The 22,326-nt window shown below is 44.2% G+C and overlaps 2 protein-coding genes across 2 annotated transcripts in view; one reads left to right on the top strand and one right to left on the bottom strand.

The window, feature by feature from the left end:
* LOC106578852 (myocardin) overlaps positions 1-22,326 on the top strand; it is a 227,387-nt gene that overhangs the window by 74,752 nt on the left and 130,309 nt on the right.
* Positions 12,407-20,446, bottom strand: LOC106578862 (collagen alpha-1(III) chain-like). The gene is made up of 3 exons (XM_045701924.1): positions 19,975-20,446; positions 17,073-17,843; positions 12,407-12,615 (listed from the first exon to the last, which is right to left on the bottom strand). Exons 1-3 carry the CDS (start codon positions 20,444-20,446, stop codon positions 12,407-12,409), a joined length of 1,452 nt encoding a protein of 483 aa, XP_045557880.1.

Genomic DNA, 22,326 nt, shown 5'->3' with positions numbered 1-22,326 from the left:
AAATATGTAAATATATATATACACGGGACACGACAAGAGGAGGGTAGAGGACGTCTGAACTGCTACGCCAACATGACATCTGGCCTGGCCCTTTGTAGACTAAAAAACACTTCTGGAGTACTAAAGTTGTTTTATTTTTATTCACTTGCTACCATATATATGTTTCTCATATTTCTTCTGTTAGAAACATTTCAATCTGTCCCTATCCATATAGGTCAGTTCCCACATATTTAAAGGGCTAAGATAGCTAGTGAGGTAATTGCTGACAAGGTTATGTTGTGTTGCAGGTCTGGTCCTCTGGGGTTGCCAGGGCCAGCTCAGGGGGGGTTTCCCTGGATCGAAATGGTATTTGTTTTTATTTTCAATACTTGAGCTTACGTTGGTTGTTGGTTGGGCAGGTTTTTGCACTCAGGTATATGATTTTGGTTCCATTCTGCCAAGGAAGCCAAATGAAGCGTACCTAATGTATTTTGGAAAAAAAATGAACAATATTTCAATTCAGGTCTGCTACGCTGTTGCCAGGTCAGGGCTTGTACTGTAGGGTTGCCAGGTTTGCTATGGTTTCTTGAAGCATCCTAATTGAATGAGACCTTGGAAGTCAGGGATATATATGTTCAGTGTCACTCATAATTACTGTTTCCTGTTTCCTTCAATCTAGAGTAGAGCTGTTTCAGGAGAACATTACATCATCATTAAGAGGCCTGAGGTCTCCATGACAGGCTTATCATTCAGATTGATGACATCACCATTGAAAATGTAAAAAAGTAGCCTATACAGTGCATTCGGAAGGTATTCAGACCCCTTGACTTTTTCCACATTTTGTTATGATACAGCCTTATTCTAAAATGTATTCAATCGTTTTTTTCCCCTCATAAATCGACACACAATACCGAATAATGACAAAGCAAAAACAGGTTTTTAGAAAATGTATTACAATTAGAAAACGTAAATATCACATTTACATAAGTATTCAGACCCTTCACTCAGTACTTTGTTGAAGCACCTTTGGCAGCGGTTACAGCCTTGAGTCTTGGGTATGACGCTACAAGCTTGGCACACATGTATTTGGGGAACCATTCTTCTCTGCAGATCATATCAAGCTCTGTCAGGTTGGATGGGGAGAGTCTATTTTCAGGTCTCTCCAGACATATTTGATCGGGTTCAAGTCCCGGCTCTGGCTAGGCCACTCAAGAACATTCAGAGACTTGTCCTGAAGCCACTCCTGCGTCAAGGATCTCTCTGTACTTTGTTCCGTTCATCATTCCCTTGATCCTGACTAGTCTCCCGGTCCCTGCCACTGAAAAACATCCCCACAGCATGATGCTGCCACCACCATGCTTCACCATAGGGATGGTGCCATGTTTCCTCCAGATGTGACAATTGGCATACAGGCCAAAGAGTTCAATCTTTGTTTCATCAGACCAGAGAATCTTGTTTCTCATGGTCTGAGTCCTTTAGGTGCCTTTTGGCAAACTCCAAGCTGACTGTCATGTGCCTTTTACTGAGGAGTGAATTCCGCCTGGCCACTCTACCATAACGGCCTGATTGGTGGAGTGCTGCAGGGATGCTTGTCCTTCTGGGAGATTCTCCCATCTCCAAAGAGGAACTCTGGAGGTCTGTAAGAGTGACCATCAGTTTCTTGGTCACCTCCCTGACCAAGGCCCTTCTCCCCCGATTGCTCAGTTTGGCCGAGCGGCCAGCTCTAGGAAGAGTCTTGGGGGTTCCGAACTTCTTCAATTTAAGAATGATGGAGGCCACTGTGTTCTTGGGACCTTCAATCCCGCAGACATTTGTTGGTACCCTTCCCCAGATCTGTGCCTCGACACAATCCTGTCTGGAAGCTCTATGGAAAATTCCTTCGACCTCATGGCTTGGTTTTTGCTCTGACATGCACTGTTAACTGTGGGACCTTCAATCAATTGAATTTACCACAGGTGGACTCCAATCAAAATCTCAGGGACGATTTACATTTTACAATTGAAACGTCTTATAGCAAAGGGTCTGAATACTTATGTAAATAAGGTATTTCTGTTTTTTATTTTTAATACATTTGCAACAACAAAACTTTGTCATTATCGGGTATTGCTTGTAGATTGATGAGAAAATGTTTTAATTTAATACATTTTAGAATAAGTCTGTAACTGTAATGTAACAGAATGTGTAAAAGTCAAAGGGTCTAAATACTTACCGAATGCAGTGTATGTGATGCTAATTGAAAATGAAAGAGAATTGAAGAGATCAGACAAAGTATGGATGCAGCAAATAGCCATTAGATTTAGTCGGCAACGAGAAAAGTCTGACAGATCATTGACAGTCATATCAGCTCATTTGCCAGACACCTTGGAACCACAGCTGAACTACGAGTCTGATAAAGAAAATATACAAAGGCTGACTGTCTGTGAGAAAGACGAGATCTAGTGAACTCTGAGCACACAACTCACACAGCACACTATAGGCTCAGACTAACATGAAGCAGATGTACACTTTAGTTTAGTTAAGTCTGGGTTTTAAGGTGTTTTTGTATTTATATTAATCATCCTGCGTCAGTTGTAACGGTTCGGGGTTAACACGGAATAACCTCATCATCCAAGATGGCATAGCAGTCAGACGTCCTTTTGTCCTCGTCTTGTCGTGTCCCGTGTATATATATACTGCTCAAAAAAATAAAGGCAACACTTAAACAACATATCCTAGATCTGAATGAAAGAAATAATCGTATTAAATACTTTTTTCTTTACATTGTTGAATGTGCTGACAACAAAATCACACAAAAATAATCAATGGAAATCCAATTTATCAACCCATGGAGGTCTGGATTTGGAGTCACACTCAAAATTAAAGTGGAAAACCACACTACAGGCTGATCCAACTTTGATGTAATGTCCTTAAAACGAGTCAAAATGAGGCTCAGTAGTGTGTGTGGCCTCCACGTGCCTGTATGACCTCCCTACAACGCCTGGGCATGCTCCTGATGAGGTGGCGGATGGTCTCCTGAGGGATCTCCTCCCAGACCTGGACTAAAGCATCCGCCAACTCCTGGACAGTCTGTGGTGCAACGTGGCGTTGGTGGATGGAGCGAGACATGATGTCCCAGATGTGCTCAATTGGATTCAGGTCTGGGGAACGGGCGGGCCAGTCCATAGCATCAATGCCTTCCTCTTGCAGGAACTGCTGACACACTCCAGCCACATGAGGTCTAGCATCGTCTTGCATTAGGAGGAACCCAGGGCCAACCGCACCAGCATATGGTCTCACAAGGGGTCTGAGGATCTCATCTCGGTACCTAATGGCAGTCAGGCTACCTCTGGCGAGCACATGGAGGGCTGTGCGGCCCCCCAAAGAAATGCCACCCCACACCATGACTGACCCACCGCCAAACCGGTCATGCTGGAGGATGTTGCAGGCAGCAGAACGTTCTCCACGGTGTCTCCAGACTCTGCCACGTCTGTCACGTGCTCAGTGTGAACCTGCTTTCATCTGTGAAGAACACAGGGCGCCAGTGGTGAATTTGCCAATCTTGGTCTTCTCTGGCAAATGCCAAACGTCCTGCACGGTGTTGGGCTGTAAGCACAACCCCCACCTGTGGACGTCGGGCCGTCATACCACCCTCATGGAGTCTGTTTCTGACCGTTTGAGCAGACACATGCACATTTGTGGCCTGCTGGAGGTCATTTTGTAGGGCTCTGGCAGTGCTTCTCCTGCTCCTCCTTGCACAAAGGCGGAGGTAGCGGTCCTGCTGCTGGGTTGTTGCCCTCCTACGGCCTCCTCCACGTCTCCTGATGTACTGGCCTGTCTCCTGGTAGCGCCTCCATGCTCTGGACACTACGCTGACAGACACAGCAAACCTTCTTGCCACAGCTCGCATTGATGTGCCATCCTGGATGAGCTGCACTACCTGAGCCACTTGTGTGGGTTGTAGACTCCGTCTCATGCTACCAATAGAGTGAATGCACCGCCAGCATTCAAAAGTGACCAAAACATCAGCCAGGAAGCATAGGAACTGAGAAGTGGTCTGTGGTCCCCACCTGCAGAACCACTCCTTTATTGGGGGTGTCTTGTTAATTGCCTATAATTTCCACCTGTTGTCTATTCCATTTGCACAACAGCATGTGAAATCTATTGTCAATCAGTGTTGCTTCCTAAGTGGACAGTTTGATTTCACAGAAGTGTGATTGACTTGGAGTTACATTGTGTTGTTTAAGTGTTCCCTTTATTTTTTGAGCAGTGTATATATATATATATATATATATATATATATATATATATATATATATATATATACAAATATTTACATATTTTCTTCGCATATCTTTTTATTTATTGTTTCTTCTAAAAACTCAACTTCAAAACACTCTCCTGCAACCCGCCTCACCAATTGTTTAAAAAAAAGTATTATTCACCTCAAATCTGAAATCCACAACAGAAGTTAGCCAGAAGTTAGCCAGTTCACTGGCTAACGTTAGTATTTAGCTAACCACGGTTGGCGGTCATCAGCTATCCCTTAGCTCGAAAAGCTATCGGCAGTTTTTTTCTACAACGCCACTCAGACCAGAGCATACCGGACCTATTTTCTCTCCATATCCCCGGATTACTACCGCAAGCTCTGGACATTTACACCTGGATCTTGCAGCTAGCTAGCTGCTATCCGAGTGACTATAGGCTAACGTTGGTGCCGGAGCAAACATAAATTATTCCGGAGCTAGCCAGCTGAAGAGTTCCATCAGCCACTCCTGGGCTACAATCACCTATCCGGACCCGTTTTACTGCCGATGCGGAGCCCCACCGGGCCTTCACGACTGGACTACCGACGTTATCTTCCCGAGGGAGTTATCCAACTGGCCCCTCTGTTGCGACGTAACCTGAACGCCCATCTGCGGCTCGCTAATCATTAGCTGTCTTATCGGCTGCTATCCGAATATCGGACAATTTTCTTGGACCACTATAACTATAACTATTTTGACAATTGGATTGGTCCCCTCTACCACATGGAACCCCACTAATCTGCCGACGGAAACGCACGAGGTGGCTAAAACAGACCATCTTCTGCCAGCTTGTTACCCATGGCCCGGCTAGCTGTCTGAATCGCCGTGACCCCAACCAACCTCACTACTCACTGGACCCTTATGATCACTCAGCTAAGCATGCCTCTCCTTAATGTAAATATGCCTTGTCCATTGCTGTTCTGATTAGTGTTTATTGGCTTATTTCACTGTAGAGCCTCTACCCCTGCTCATTATACCTTATCCAACCTTTCAGTTCCACCACCCACACATGCGTTGACATCACCTGGTTTCAATGATGTTTCTAGAGACAATATCCCTCTCATCATCACTCAATGCCTAGGTTTACCTCCACTGTATTCACATCCTACCATACCTTTGTCTGTACATGTCTGTACATTAAACCTTGAAGCTATATTATCGCCCCCAGAAACCTGCTCCTTTTACTCTCTGTTCCGGACGTCCTTAGCCGTACCCTTATCCTACTCCTCCTCTGTCCCTCTGGCGATGTAGAGGTGAATCCAGGCCCTGCAGTGCCGAGCTCCACTCCTATTCCCCAGGCGCTCTCTTTTGATGACTTCTGTAACCGTAATAGCCTTGGTTTCATCCATGTTAACATTAGAAGCCTCCTCCCTAAGTTTGTTTTATTCACTGCTTTAGCACACTCTGCCAACCCGGATGTCCTAGCCGTGTCTGAATCCTGGCTTAGGAAGACCACGAAAAACTCTGACATCTCCATCGCTAACTACAACATTTTCAGACAAGATAGAACGGCCAAAAGGGGCGGTGTTGCAATCTACTGCAGAGATAGCCTGCAGAGTTCTGTCCTACTATCCAGATCTGTACCCAAACAATTTGAACTTCTACTTTTAAAAATCCAACTCTCTAAAAACAAGTCTCTCACCGTTGCCGCCTGCTATAGACCACCCTCTGCCCCCAGCTGTGCTCTGGACACCATATGTGAACTGATTGCCCCCATCTATCTTCAGAGCTCATGCTGCTAGGTGACCTAAACTGGGACATGCTTAACACCCCAGCCATCCTACAATCTAAGCTTGATGCCCTCAATCTCACACAAATTATCAATGGGTTAGCAGGTACCACCCCAAAGCCGTAAACACGGGCACCCTCATAGATGTCATCCTAACCAACTTGCCCTCTAAATACACCACTGCTGTTTTCAACCAAGATCTCAGCGATCACTGCCTCATTGCCTGCATCCGTAATGGGTCAGCGGTCAAACGACCTCCACTCATCACTGTCAAATGCTCCCTGAAACACTTCAGCAAGCAGGCCTTTCTAATCGACCTGGCCCAGGTATCCTGGAAGGATATTGACCTCATCCCGTCAGTAGAGGATGCCTGGTTATTTGTTTATATGCCTTCCTCACCATCTTAAATAAGCATGCACCATTCAAGAAATTTAGAACCAGGAACAGATAATTGAGAATTTCAATAAGCATTTTTCTATGGCTGGCCATGCTTTCCACCTGGCTACCCCTACCCCGGTCAACGGCACTGCACCCCCACAGCAACTCACCCAAGCTTTCCCCATTTCTCCTTCTCCCAAATCCAGTCAGCTGATGTTCTGAAAGAGCTGCAAAATCTGGACCCTACAAATCAGCCGGGTTAGACAATCTGGACACTTTCTTTCTGAATTTATCTGCCGAAATTGTTGCAACCCCTATTACTAGCCTGTTCAACCTCTCTTGCGTGTCATCTAAGATTCCCAAAGATTGGAAAGCAGTTGCGGTCATCCCCCTCTTCAAAGGAGGGGACACTCTTGACCAAAGCTGTTACAGACCTATATCTATCCTACCCTGCCTTTCTAAGGTCTTCGAAAGCCAAGTCAACAAACAGATTACCGACCATTTCGAATCCCACCGCACCTTCTCCGCTATGCTATCTGGTTTCAGAGCTGGTCATGGGTGCACCTCAGCCACGCTCAAGGTCCTAAACGATATCTTAACCGCCATCGATAAGAAACAATACTGTGCAGCCGTATTCATCGACCTGGCCAAGGCTTTCGACTCTGTCAATCACCACATCCTCATCGGCAGACTCAATAGTCTTGGTTTCTCAAATGATTGCCTCGCCTGGTTCACCAACTACTTCTCTGATAGAGTTCAGTGTGTCAAATCGGAGGGTCTGTTGTCCGGACCTTTGGCAGTCTCTATGGGGGTGCCACAGGGTTCAATTCTTGGGCCGACTCTCTTCTCTGTATACATCAATGTTGTCGCTCTTGCTGCTGGTGAGTCTCTGATCCACCTCTACGCAGACGACACCATTCTGTATACTTCTGGCCCTTCTTTGGACACTGTGTTAACAACCCTCCAGACGAGCTTCAATGCCATACAACTCTCCTTCCGTGGCCTCCAGCTGCTCTTGAATCAAAACTAAATGCATGCTCTTCAACTGATCGCTGCCTGCACCTGCCCGCCCATCCAGAGTAGGTGGACGGTTTTGACTTAGAATATGTGGACAACTACAAATACCTAGGTGTCTGGTTAGACTGTAAACTCTCCTTCCAGACTCATATCAAATATCTCCAATCCAAAGTTAAATCTAGAATTGGCTTCCTATTTCACAACAAAGCATCCTTCACTCATGCTGCCAAACATACCCTCGTTAAACTGACCATCCTACCGATCCTCGACTTCGGCGATGTCATTTGCAAAATAGCCTCCAATACCCTACTCAATAAATTGGATGCAGTCTATCACAGTGCCATCTGTTTTGTCACCAAAGCCCCATATACTACCCACCACTGCAACCTGTACGCTCTCGTTGGCTGGCCCTCGCTTCATACTTGTCGCCAAACCCACTGGCTCCAGGTCATCTACAAGACCCTGCTCCAGCAGGTATATCTCACTGGTCACCCCAAATCCAATTCCTCTTCGGCCACCTCTCCTTCCAGTTCTCTGCTGCCAATGACTGGAACGAACTACACAAATCTCTGAAACTGGAAACACTTATCTCCCTCACTAGCTTTAAGCACCAGCTGTCAGAGCAGCTCACAGATTACTGCACCTGTACATAGCCCATCTATAATTTAGCCCAAACAGCTACCTCTTCCCCTACTGTATTTATTTATTTTGCTCCTTTGCACCCCATTATTTATATTTCTACTTTGCACTTTCTTCTACTGCAAATCTACCATTCCAGTGTTTTACTTGCTATATTGTATGTACTTCGCCACCATGGCCTTTTTTTGCCTTTACCTCCCTTATCTCACCTCATTTGCTCACATTGTATATAGACTTATTTTTCGACTGTTTTATTGACTGTATGTTTGTTTTACTCCATGTGTAACTCTATGTTGTTGTGTGTCAAACTGTTTTGGTTTATCTTGGCCAGGTCGCAATTGTAAATGAGAAATTGTTCTCAACTTGCCTACCTGGTTAAATAAAGGTGAAATAAAAGAAATAAACTAAAAAAAACACGCTTCCAAGTGGATGTTTTCATTCGTCTGGCCTGTGAACTCAGTGTGTATTTGAATGGTTGTGCTTCCAATATTATCATTATTATGGAGGCTTGTTCATGTGGATTTTAAATTAAAAAGGCATGTTATCAAATCAAATGTTATCTGTCACATACACATGGTTAGCAGATGTTTAATGCGAGTGTAGCGAAATGCTTGTGCTTCTAGTTCCGACAGTGCAGTAATATCTAACAAGTAATCTAACAATTCCCAACAACTTCCTTATACACACACATGAAAGGGATGGAATAAGAATATGTACATATAAATATATGGATGAGCGATGGCCGAGCCGCATTGGCAAGATGCAATAGATGGTATAAAATACAGTATATACATATGAGATGAGTAATGTAAGATATGTAAACATTATTAAAGTGGCATTATTTTAAAGTGACTAGTGATCCATTTATTAAAGTGGCCAATGATTTGAGTCTGTACAGTGGGGGGGGAAAGTATTTGATCACATTTTTACATTTGAGTCATTTAGCAGACACTCTTATCCAGAGCGACTTACAGTAGTGAATACATACATTTCATGCATTTAAAAAAATATATGTTTTGTCCCCTGCTGATTTTGTACGTTTGCCCACTTACAAAGAACTGATCAGTCTATAATTTTAATGGTAGGTTTATTTGAACAGTGAGAGACAGAATAACAACAAAAAGAATCCAGAAAAACGCATGTCAAAAATGTTATAAAATGATTTGCATTTTAATGAGGGAAATAAGTATTTGACCCCCTCTCAATCAGAAAGATTTCTGGCTCCCAGTTGTCTTTTATACAGGTAACGAGCTGAGATTAGGAGCACAATCTTAAAGGCAGTGCTCCTAACCGCAGCTTGTTACCTGTAAAAAAGACACCTGTCCACAGAAGCAATCAATCAATCAGATTCCAAACTCTCCACCATGGCCAAGACCAAAGAGCTCTCCAAGGATGTCAGAGACAAGATTGTAGACCTACACAAGGCTGGAATGGGCTACAAGACCATCGCCAAGCAGCTTGGTGAGAAGGTGACAACATTTGGTGCGATTATTCGCAAATGGAAGAAACACAAAAGAACTGAAAACTGTATAAAAAGTATGTGCCGAGGCTGGAAAGGCAGTTGATCCATGGACCAGCTCGGCTTGTTCCTTTGTCTATTTGAAATCACAAGTTACGGTATCTGAGAAATATTATTGAGCAAATATTTCTAGGGCAATGTCCTTGAGATAGAAGCTGTTTTTCAGTCTCTCGGCCCCAGCTTTGATGCACCTGTACTGACCTCGCCTTCTGGATGGTAGCGGGTGGACAGGCAGTGGCTCGGGTGGTTATTGTCCTTGATTATCTTTTTTGCCTTCCTGTGACATTGCCTGCTGTAGGTGTCATGGAGGGCAGGTAGTTTGCCCCCGGTGATGCATTGTGCAGACCGCACCACCCTCCGGAGAGCCTTGCGGTTTAGGGTGGTGCTGTTGCCGAACCAGGCGGTGATACAGCCCGACAAGATGCTCTTAATTGCGCATCTGTAAAAGTATGTGAGGGTTTTAGGTGACATGCCATGTGATCCTTGACTAGTCTCTCAAAGCATGACAAGCTGCTGTCCAGTGAATACCTCGGAATATCATATTCCTGGAATCTCTGTCTCTCTGTCTCTTTATCTCTCTCTCGGTCTCTCGCTCTCTCAATTTCAATTCAATTCAAAATGACTTTATTGCCAAGACATTCAGGCAGTATGTATTGCCAAAGCATACAAAACAATTACAATGCAAGACATACAGATGGAAAGAAAAAGACATATGAATGAAAAACATACGAATTGTAGTGTGTGTTGTCTCTCTCTCCCCTCTCCCTCTAAAAAAAAGTGCTCTAGAAAGTGTAATTTCAGTGTGACCTTATAGTTGACATGGCTGGCTTGGTGTGATGTGAAGTGCAGTTCAGAAGACCAGTCCTGCAGACGTTTCAAGCGTGACATTTAGCATAAATTCAGTGTTTTTCTTTTGGTTCTGTCCATTCTAGAATGTGACGCACGACAGAACAAAAACCCCAAGACAAATACACAGTAGCCTCCGAGCTCTCAGCCTGACAGAGTCAAATATTAATTGTCAACAGAACTTTTCTGAGACTGGGAACAATGGAAGCTGGACACTAGAGAACTCATGCCCTATCCCATCAGGACAAGAGGAATGCCAATTAAAATTTGATTTGATTTGAAAATAGAAATGCATGAATGGAAAGTGTGTGTGTGTCCAGGGAGTGTCTGTTTCGCTGCTGATGGGTATTCTGCGTCAAAGCTTGTCACACAAAGCTAGGTAGAAGTACCACTCTGTGTAAACTTTCTGGGAGCGAGTTTTAAACACAGCGACCGCCAGTCAGTGGAGATAGGGAGGCACAGCCCAAATCTCACAAGTCACACACGTACAGCAGTCATACACACACACAGACACACACGGTCATAGTTTCAGTGACGCTCACACTTAAGCGTGCACGTACAAACACTACCGTCTGCACAAGAGTTCTTTAAATTACCTTATGTAATTAGATTACCTCCAGTATTTAGATTAACACCTGTATTTAGATTATCTCATGTATTTAAATTACCTCCTGTGTTAAGATTGCCTCCTGTGTGTAGAATGCCTCCTGTGTTTAGATTACCTCCTGTGTTTAGAATGCCTCCTGTGTTTAGATTGCCTCCTGTGTGTAGAATGCCTCCTGTGTTTAGATTGCCTCCTGTGTTTAGATTGCCTCCTGTGTGTAGAATGCCTCCTGTGTTTAGATTACACATCTTATTTGTGTTGAACAAGTTAAACACGCAGGACACTTACAGTGCCAGCATCAGCAGGGAGTCTGTTCAACTCCCAGCCCCAAGCCCTCAGCCCCATCCTCGGTCTCCATCCCCGGTCTCCATCCCTAGGGTAATTGGTGGTGTGTCCAGGACCCAGGTGTCTATCGGTGACGTCAGTCCCCAGCCAGACACAATAAGGACAAGCTGCTATCAGCCAGACATATCTGACTGCTGTCACTGACTGTGTTGCTAAAGCAATCACAGCACTTCAGGGCTTAGCTGCGGTGTCACTTAAATAAATCAATCATATGCTGATAGGGGAGTATAGGCTTGCTGTGTGAAAGAGATGCTATCATGCTATGCTATAGCTTAAAGCTACTCTGTGTAACATCTTTGTCACAACAATGCTGATTTACTGAGCGATCTTGAAATATTCATATACATAGGCCAACTATCCATGTTTATAAAATGTTGAAATGAGTGAATACAATTTACAGTGTTAGCAGAGCTACAATTTATACCACGTTGTTCAATGATAGCCATCTACTGGAGTATATAAAATAATCATGTAATATTATTCCGATTTTTTTTTTCTTAACCTTTGCCCTTGACCTGAGGAACGGGAACATCAGACCATCTTATCGAGAGGGTTTCTGTCCATGTGGCTGTAGACAATAAAGTTACGAAGATATCAACCTCTTCCCCTTTGAAAACTGATGTCACGACGCCAAGAAGCATCCATTCATTCCCTCACATGTACATACAGATGTAGGATCTTAATTTGAGCCAGTTTGCTTTTAGCAGGAAAATAATCCTGCAGCAGCAGGAAATGTGAATTATTATGTGGATTATAATTAATGGACATTTTTGTAGGGGTTGATACATTTTTCGTAAATTAATATAAAATCTGACATTTCAAAGTGGAAATTTCCGCCACTACAATACGAGTTTTAGATTTCTTCATTGCAGGAAGGTTCTCCTGCAACAAGGTGTTCAAATTAAGACCCAACATCTGTACGTGTTCACATTCAGTTGAACATTCCAGTCTCCCAAAAAAACTAATCTTTTACAAAGTTAATTGTGTTCCTCAGATTTGGACCAAATTTAGACCATAATCCTGGGGTCACGTCATTCCTCCTTAATTTAGTTCAATTAAATCCTAAATTAGTCAGTGTGGTGTGGCGTGGCTAGGTGTGGCGAGGTGTGGTGTGGCGTGGTGTGATGTGGTGAGGTGTGGTGTGGCGAGGTGTGGTGTGGAGAGGTGTGATGTGGGGTGGCGAGGTGTGGCGTGGTGTGATGTGGCGAGGTGTGGTGTGGCAAGGTGTGGTGTGGCGAGGCGTGGTGTGATGTGGTGTGGCGAGGTGTGGTGAGGTCTATCAGTTTATCACACAGATAAACTGATAGACCTCAACATTCTGAAATCTACTTCTAAGTAGTCTACATAGCGTGGATTACATGTTCAATATGATGTCATTCTGTGGGATTAGGACTACATATTGTGGATTCCACGTCACGTGCCTCCCAACACAATAGAAGCAGCAGACATTAAAGAGCTCAAGGAGCGGGCGACCCAGGGAGTTCAGAATGTTGGAGCTGCTCTCTTAAATGTCCTGATAGACTACATCTGGGATTCAATTCCAGCATGTCACACAGCCTCAGCCAGGTAGAGCATTGGCTGGCACACACGCACGCACACGCAAAGTGTCTCTATGTACAGTGTGGCTTGGTCCGACGTGCTGTTCCTGTCCCCCCCCCATCCATTTAGTTTCAAAAGGTAAATAGGTAAATAGGTTTATAGATAAACCGAGAGCTGCTTGACATATTTTCACGTTAAGGGAAGTTCTCTAGGCTCACTGTCTCCCAGGTACTGCTCATGTGATGTTTAACACAGTGGTGTAGTCAGTGGTGTAGTGGTGCCTGGATAAGTGGGTATACTCTGAATGTGATGTGTGGTGTGGTGTGAAGTGATGTGGTGTGGTGTGGTGTGAAGTGATGTGGAGTGGTGTGAAGTGATGTGGTGTGAAGTGACGTGATGTGAAGTGATGTGTGGTGTGGTGTGAAGTGATGTGAAGTGGTGTGAAGTGATGTGGTGTGAAGTGACGTGTGATGTGGTGTGAAGTGGTGTGATGTGATGTGATGTGTGATGTGATGTGGTGTGGTGAGGTGTGATGTGGTGTGTGACTTGTAGAATGGATGGAGGGCAGTACAAGTGTTAGACGTAACATCGTTACCAGCGGTGTAGTGGAGGCTATACCCATGTATTCTCACTGATTTTTCCATGGGCATTGCCTTTTTTCTCACTTCCTTTGATGCGGATCAAAGTAGTGGAGGTATACGCCATGTAAATAATGTAGTACAATAGAGAAATTGTGCACAAAGTAGCCTGCACAACTATATTCCCGTGCACTGGGAATATATTTATCATCAGAAATATCATCTGGCAGCAGGAGTGCTCAGCTGTCAACTGGTTTTCGCATGGTGCAGCTCACAGAGGAACCACATCGGTAGCAGGTGGTTTTTCAACTTATGATATTTACCAGTAAATGCTAACTAATGCAACAAAGGGTAAACCAGGTATAGAAAAGGTTTGGTTCGAAGTCTTGGTTGAATTTCTGCGATGCGCAATCCAGTCGTCATGCATTGTTTTGAATGAACATTTATAAAGGCTTTCCCAAAAAAACTTCCCAATTTAAATGTTGACTGCAAAGTAGGCCTACCTGGCAGAATGATATTCTGATGATTTGTGTCAGTTGAGAAGGCATTTGTTTCACAAAATCTGCCATCACATGTAGGCCTATTGTACAGTACAGAAACACAGCTAGCCAAACAGTCTCTTGCTAGCTCCCAAAGATATTTATTTAGATTTTTCCCAGACCGCAAAATGGTTCTCCTGATGTGGTTTAAGCATTGTTGTGGACTTAAACATAAACATTTTGTAGTTTTTCTATTAAAAAAATGTGAATTTGCAAGTGAAAACTATAGGAAAACATAGTATTTTTAACACAGGACGCCTTTCCTTCGCCGGGGTGGGGACGTTTTATGAAATTGTTAACAAGATTTGAGTTTAGAGTATACCCACTTATCCAGGCACCACTACACCACTGACTACACCACTGACTACACCACTGTGTTAAACATCACATGAGCAGTACCTGGGAGAGACAGTGAGCCTAGAGAACTTCCCTTAACGTGAAAATATGTCAAGCAGCTCTCGGTTTATCTATAAACCTATTTACCTATTTACCTTTTGAAACTAAATGGATGGGGGGGTGACAGGAACAGCACGTCGGACCAAGCCACACTGTACATAGAGACACTTTGCATGTGCGTGCGTGTGTGCCAGCCAATGCTCTACCTGGCTGAGGCTGTGTGACATGCTGGAATTGAATCCCAGATGTAGTCTATCAGGAGATTTAAGAGAGCAGCTCCAGCATTCTGAACTCCCTGAGTCGCCCGCTACTTGAGCTCTGTAATGTCTGCTGCTTCTATTGTGTTGGGAGGCACGTGACGTGGAATCCGCAATATGTAGTCCTAATCCCACAGAATGACATCATATAGAACATGTAATCCACGCTATGTAGACTACTTAGAAGTAGATTTCAGAATGTTGAGGTCTATCAGTTTATCTGTAACGTCCCTCATTACTAAATATCACATGTCTAAAGTTTTTGTTGTTAGATATATTTTGGAGGGGATGGGTAGATGGATTAATGGTTAGGATATTTGTCATAACACCCGGGCTACATCTGGTGAACTGTAAAGTATTAGCGAATTCTCTTTTCTCCATTATCTTCATCTTTCTTGCCGTTTGTTGCCAGACAGAGACGCAAGCTCTTAGCGCTGTGTATTCCAGTTATTTTTCTGTTGAATTTACACTTAAGAGGTCCTGGCCTGGGACATATTCCACTGTTTTGCTGTGTAGAGGGTTGATGAAACACCCCGGCCCAATTCCTCTGGTGATTGATGCCTATGAAACCCATAGAGCTAAACAGTGTTGAAGGAGGAGAATACCAGAAGCTACAGCTGCGTTGATACCGTAGATCAGAGACAGACTGGACAGTGGTAGTATGTAGCTGCCTCATATTCATCACAGATACATACTCAACCACTTTACAAACAGGTTGGGGAGAAAAGTTTGACAGTTGGTTGGTTATATTGTATTGTCGGGTTCTGAAATGGTGTGCACACTATGCTGAAAAAAACAACCTTTGATTTAGATTTGATTGTCAGATATCCTCCAAAGTAACGTTCTATGTTTTGTCTCCATTTCACCTCCCATCGTAACATGGCCTCGCTTTCCTCACTGTTTTTGAGTGAGTGTAGGTAGTGACAAAGCAGCCTGGCCTCAGAGTTAACGTAGTAACATGTATGTTTACCATTCTACATCTACCCAAGTCATTTCAAAGTTTATTGGTTGCGTACACAGATTTACAGATGTTATTCGCAGGTGCAGTGAAATGCTTGTGTTTCTAGGTTCCAACAGTGCAGTAATAATACCCTAACAACACAAAACAATACGCACATCATCCAAAAAGTAAAAAGAAAAATTAAGAACTATCAGAGCGAGCAATGTCAGTGTCCAGAATACAAATATACAGTACAAGTCAAACGTTTGGACACACCTACTCATTCCAGGATTTTTCTTTATTTTTACTATTTTGTACATTGTAGAATAATAGTGAAGATATTACAACTATGAAATAACACATTTGGAATCATGTAGTAACCAAAAAAGTGTTAAACAAATCAAAATATATTTTATATTTGAGATTCATTAAAGTAGCTACCCTTTGACTTGATGACAGCTTTGCACACTCTTGGCATTCTCTCAACCAGCTTCATGATGTAGTCACCTGGAATGCATTTCAATTAACAGTTGTGCCTTCTTAAAAGTTAATTTGTGGAATTTCTTTCCTTCATAATGCGTTTGAGCCAATCGGTTGTGCTTTGACAAAGTAGGGGTGGTATACAGAAGATAGCCCTATTTATTAAATGACCAAGTCCATATTATGGCAAGAACAGCTCAAATAAGCAAAGAGAAATGACAGTCCAGCATTACTTTAAGACATGAAGGTCAATCAATCTGGAACATTTCAAGAACTTTGAAAGTTTCTTCAAGTGCAGTTGCAAAAACCATCAAGCGCTATGATGAACATGGCTCTCATGAGGACCACCACAGGAAAGGAAGACCCAGTTACCTCTGCTGCAGAGGATAAGTTCAAAAAAGTTTTTTTAATATATATCTTTCCAAATGAATAAGCTTAATAATTCTTTGTTGAATGACCTCGAATAAGTCTGATCTATGAGAACAAGGGGAGTTGGAAGGTTTGCTGTTGTGGATTGAATGCAGAGATTGTTTTTACAGATTTATTTGCGTACAGCACAGCACATCACTGACAACTGATGACGACAATCGAGACAGTTTTATTGTGTTTCTGTCGGCTTGTCACCAAGATCTGAATGATGAACTGAATCAAATTAGCTTGAATAGAAAAACCCACATTTATTTCATAAAGTATTGTCTTTGATTTACCATTCAACAATAATCACAACCAAATGTCACCTTTCCAATACTTTTGATGGATGAAATTTAGAATAGAGACATGCAGTAAACCAACATCCTAAAATCTGTCTGATCTCTCCCAGCATAGGTGGATATCAAAGCAACATGCAGGGAAAACATATTTGGTCCACTCATCCAGTTATCACCTACTTGAACATTTTGCTAAGCTTCTGCAACTCTGTCATCATTTATAAACCCCTCCCCCAAGATGGGAGTAATAAAAAATTAAATAAAATGTTTGTTTTTTCCCCTGGATAGTTCTTCTACTGGTTGCGAGAAGGCCAGGGTTTCCAAGAGGGCCAGGGTTTCCAGGAGGGCCTGGGTTTCCAGGAGGGCCAGGGTTTCCAGGAGGGCCAGGGTTTCCAGGAGGGCCAGGGTTTCCTGGAGGGCCTGGGTTTCCTGGAGGGCCTGGGTTTCCAGGAGGGCCTGGGTTTCCAAGAGGGCCAGGGTTTCCAGGAGGGCCAGGGTTTCCAGGAGGGCCAGGGTTTCCTGGAGGGCCAGGGTTTCCTGGAGGGCCTGGGTTTCCTGGAGGGCCTGGGTTTCCTGGAGGGCCTGGGTTTCCAAGAGGGCCAGGGTTTCCTGGAGGGCCAGGGTTTCCTGGAGGGCCTGGGTTTCCAGGAGGGCCAGGGTTTCCTGGAGGGCCAGGGTTTCCTGGAGGGCCTGGGTTTCCTGGAGGGCCTGGGTTTCCAAGAGGGCCTGGGTTTCCAAGAGGGCCAGGGTTTCCAAGAGGGCCAGGGTTTCCTGGAGGGCCAGGGTTTCCTGGAGGGCCTGGGTTTCCAGGAGGGCCAGGGTTTCCTGGAGGGCCAGGGTTTCCTGGAGGGCCTGGGTTTCCTGGAGGGCCAGGGTTTCCAGGAGGGCCTGGGTTTCCAAGAGGGCCAGGGTTTCCAAGAGGGCCAGGGTTTCCTGGAGGGCCAGGGTTTCCTGGAGGGCCTGGGTTTCCTGGAGGGCCTGGATTTTCAGGAGGGCCTGGGTTTCCAAGAGGTCCAGGGTTTCCAAGAGGTCCAGGGTTTCCAAGAGGGCCTGGATTTTCAGGAGGGCCTGGGTTTCCAAGAGGTCCAGGGTTTCCAAGAGGTCCAGGGTTTCCAAGAGGGCCTGGATTTTCAGATCTGGTGTCTGCGGTCTATGACAACATTGTCTTGTCTGTCACCTGAAAGTTGACTGCTGTAGCTGCTTAGCAAACACTCCTGTTATATTTTCCATTGGAACAAGCCGAGGGGTCACCAGAGCGGGTTGCCTGTGTTAGCCAAAGCCAGATGGGATTTTCCTATAAACAAGTGTACAGACAGTGGCACCTGACGCCATAACACTTCCGACTCTGTTTAGTGACCAGCGTTGCCATAAGTCACTTTGGAGAATTAAGTAAATATTTTCAATATGGCCCATGCCATTATTTATTATAGAATGGCAAAAGTTCTAAATCCTCTGTTAAAAAATAATTTAATAACAACTTGTCAGAGCGGCAAAGCGTGGCGTACATAGAACCGGTACATTTTCATTAGTTCAAAGTCTATTTACTTTAAAACAAATCCTGAAACACCACTTTTCTTCTCTCTCTCTCTAGCGTGTGGAAGGGCTCATATTGTAGTCGTCTATTACACAGACTATGACAAGGATTCTACAGTTTGGGATAAAAGCATGCCTTCGGCTTGCCAGGGTCCTGTGTGAAGTTAGAACCAAATAATGACGTTAGCCATAACATAGAATAACATAACATAGAACTTGAATAGGAATGGATTCTATTTCTATGTTTAAAACAGTGTGTCACCACTCATTGATACAGACTCATATTTCATCCTCATATTACCCATCATGCTGCTGGATTCAGGCTCCTCCATCCCTTCCTACTTCATTAGCTCCATGGAATGCCCAGCAGGAAGCATTAGGACACGTTAGACGTTGTGAGACCGCAGGGAAATACTCAGAGAATAGACACCATGTTAGTTAGAGAGGCCAATACTCTACGTACTGCTTCTTACCCTACAAATCCACTGGGGGCCTGTTTTATACAAGAGAAAAGTCACAAACATGGACCAGAATAACATATATTTTTCTCCAAACTCTGTGTTTGAAGTAAGACGTGGTAAAACCGAGGCAGTTAAATAATTAGCTCAGGATGAGATGCCGGTATAACTGTCACATTTAGTCATTTAGTAGATGTTGTCTAGAGCACCTTACAATAGGTGCCTCCAAATAACATGGTTAAAGAAGGACTACAGTTTGCGTGCCAGCAACTATCGCAGGACTATAATATAATACGACAAGCGACCAGAATATCCTAATTAGCTTCAATTGAAAATGTATTAATTCCCAGTGGTGGAAGTCTTGGCTTAACCCTGACATAAATAAGACCAGTCATGAAAGCATGCAGCCGTAAATGTGACCAGCCAGCCAGCCAGCCAGCCCTCAGCTCAGCTGGTGGTCCAACAGGGGGAAGAACAGAAAGAAATGAAAGAAAATAACAACATTCCTGGATATAATAATCTGTCAGTGAGAGGTGCCGGGGATTTGGAGGATATCTCTGTAAGCTAATACTGTAACCTGCGTTGAACTATTTTCCCCTGAAAACCATTATGGGATAGCCCACACAGTGAAACCATTGACTAAATAAGATGAACATATGTCATGCATAGAATACAGGCCTATACATGTGTATTTGTCCACGAAGCAAAACATTGACTTTGACCACACAAACAAACAGGGAGCTGTCTCTTGTGCTATAAGACTTCATGTATCACCACTAAAACCAATGCAGGCACCGACAACGGGAAAGTGAAATGTGGCTCAGATGACTAACTTGCATTACTCCTCGGTCTGTTTACCATTAGAGAGAGGGGATGATGACACATCCAGGGTTCTTTCTCCAAACTGAGGGAATCGATAAGGTCAGGAGAAGAGGGAGAAACTCTAATTGCCACATGTCCAAAGACAAGACAATGACTTACTCTCCATAACACATCCCACTGGGCACAGACGTTAATTCAACGTCTATTCCACGTTGGTTCAACGTAATTTCATTGAAATTCCGTGGAAACAACATTGATTCAACCAGTGTGTGCCGGGTCTTCATCCATACTGAGGAAATCAATAGGGAGACCTAGGAAAGTCCTCTCTACATCTTTATAGAAAACCAAATGACATTTTAAATGGCAACCAATGTCACACACTATGCCAGCCATCTCTGTCCTGTCCTGTCCCACCCTGGCCTTGGTTAGGCTGTCACTGTGATATGGCCAGGGTGGGCTCCCTCGGTCATTGGCGATGGGTGGGCTCCCTCGGCCATTGGCGATGGGTGGGCTCCCTCGGCCATTGGCGATGGGTGGGCTCCCACGGTCATTGGCGATGGGTGGGCTCCCTCGGTCATTGGCGATGGGTGGGCTCCCATGGTCATTGGCGATGGGTGGGCTCCCTCGGCCATTGGCGATGGGTGGGCTCCCACGGTCATTGGCGATGGGTGGGCTCCCTCGGTCATTGGCGATGGGTGGGCTCCCATGGTCATTGGCGATGGGTGGGCTCCCACGGTCATTGGCGATGGGTGGGCTCCCTCGGTCATTGGCGATGGGTGGGCTCCCTCGGTCCTTGGCGATGGGTGGGCTTTCAACCTCTGGCCCATCAGTTAAGACCTCATTAAAAGAGGAGTGCATAGAGGCATGTTTTCTGTTCTGCTATTTTATGGAGGGTAATTTACTGCAAGTGTTGTCTTGTTTCTGAGGTAAATGCTTGGCTTTGTTATTGTTTCCCCTGCTCGTGTTTATGGGCTGTATACAAGCCCCCTTTTTGTCTGCTCAACGTGCACTACACATATCTGTGGGACCAGATTCTGTATCTGTCTTACCACACAGATAAGTACATTTCCGATGGGCTCTCCTTTCCTTCACATGGTTGTTTGGTCAAGTCTTGGCGAATGGCTGTGGCGTAATTTTGTAAGGCAGCTAACCTTGACTTGTAATGAAAACGGTCAGCTATGTGTCAAGCAAATGTGTAATATTATGAATATAACTAACTATAAATTGTCTAGTCGTGAAAGGCTTTTAAAAGTTGATTTGAATCAGGTTTGGGAAAGAATCGCGTTAGGACTATTAGTTTAACACGTGTTCATTATAAATCTACACACTAATACGTGTTCATTATAAATCTACACACTAATACGTTTCCATTATAAATCTACACACTAATACGTGTTCATTATAAATCTACACACTAATACGTTTCCATTATAAATCTACACACTAATATGTTTCCATTATAAATCTACACACTAATACGTTTCCATTATAAATCTTCATACTAATACGTTTCGATTATAAATCTACACACTAATACGTTTCCATTATAAATCTACACACTAATACGTTTCCATTATAAAAATATTTAGACCTCTACTTATCCGACACCCTGTAACCGGGCAGACTGGCCGACGTAGCATAGCTTTTTGATACCTCAGCTGTTTTCAGGAGGCGTGACATATGAGGGAACGGTTGTCCTCTAAGCATCAGAGTGGTTCTCCAAACAGAGCTTATTAAAGAAAACACTGATGCAAGCTCACGGTGCCCTGTGGGACCCCTCAGTGGACGATGATGTACGGGGCCCCGGGCAGAACAGAAGACTTGGCTTGTCTATGGACGAGTGTGAGGGGCCTCGTTTTTCACCTCGACGGTTTTCTCTCAATGCTACTGAATCCGCTGAGCATGGAGTGTTTATTATTTGGAAATAAGGAAGAAGGGAGAAGAAGGTCTGCTCTTTGTAAACTCTGTAAATGAAGAAGTTGGCTGATGTGGAGGGCGGATGGCGAGAGAAGCAGGACTTGTCCATGGGCTTAAGCTCTGTAAACAGACGGACGCATGCAGCATGCTGGTCGCTGTGCCGTCTCCAGCCTCAGATGGATTCTAAACTAAAAACAATACAAAACGCTGTTGGAACGGCACACACTAACATAATGGTTAACAACCACAGGGTTTAGAAACACATGGGCATTGGAAATGTAAAGGCATAGATTTCTCGTTGTGTGACGTGTCTGTGGCATATATATTTCTCGTTTTGTGATGTCAGTTGGATTTTAATTGACCAGCTGTTGTTTTTAACCTGGAGTGGACAGATGCTGAGGCAGCAACAATATCCTGCACGGTGGCCTCTGTGATATTATGATATCAGCCTATGAAGTCGTGAAAAGATGTGTCCTGTCTCTCTTTCTTTCTCTCTCTCTCTCTCTCTCTCTCTCTCTCTCTCTCTCTCTCTCTCTCTCTCTCTCTCTCTCTCTATCTCTCTGACAGGATGTGTCCTCTCTCTCTCTCTCTCTCTCTCTCTCTCTCTCTTTCTCTCTCTCTGACAGGATGTGTTCACTCTCTCTCTCTGACAGGATGTGTCCTCTCTCTCTCTGACAGGATGTGTCCTCTCTCTCTCTGACAGGATGTGTCCTCTCTCTCTCTGACAGGATGTGTCCTCTCTCTCTCTCTCTCTCTCTCTCTCTTTCTCTCTGACATGATGTGTCCTCTCTCTCTCTCTCTCTCTCTCTCTCTCTGACATG

This window comes from Salmo salar, chromosome ssa19 (genome assembly GCF_905237065.1).
Source record: "Salmo salar chromosome ssa19, Ssal_v3.1, whole genome shotgun sequence".
Taxonomy (NCBI): Eukaryota; Metazoa; Chordata; class Actinopteri; order Salmoniformes; family Salmonidae; genus Salmo; species Salmo salar.
This window is presented reverse-complemented; position numbering and strand designations above follow the sequence as displayed.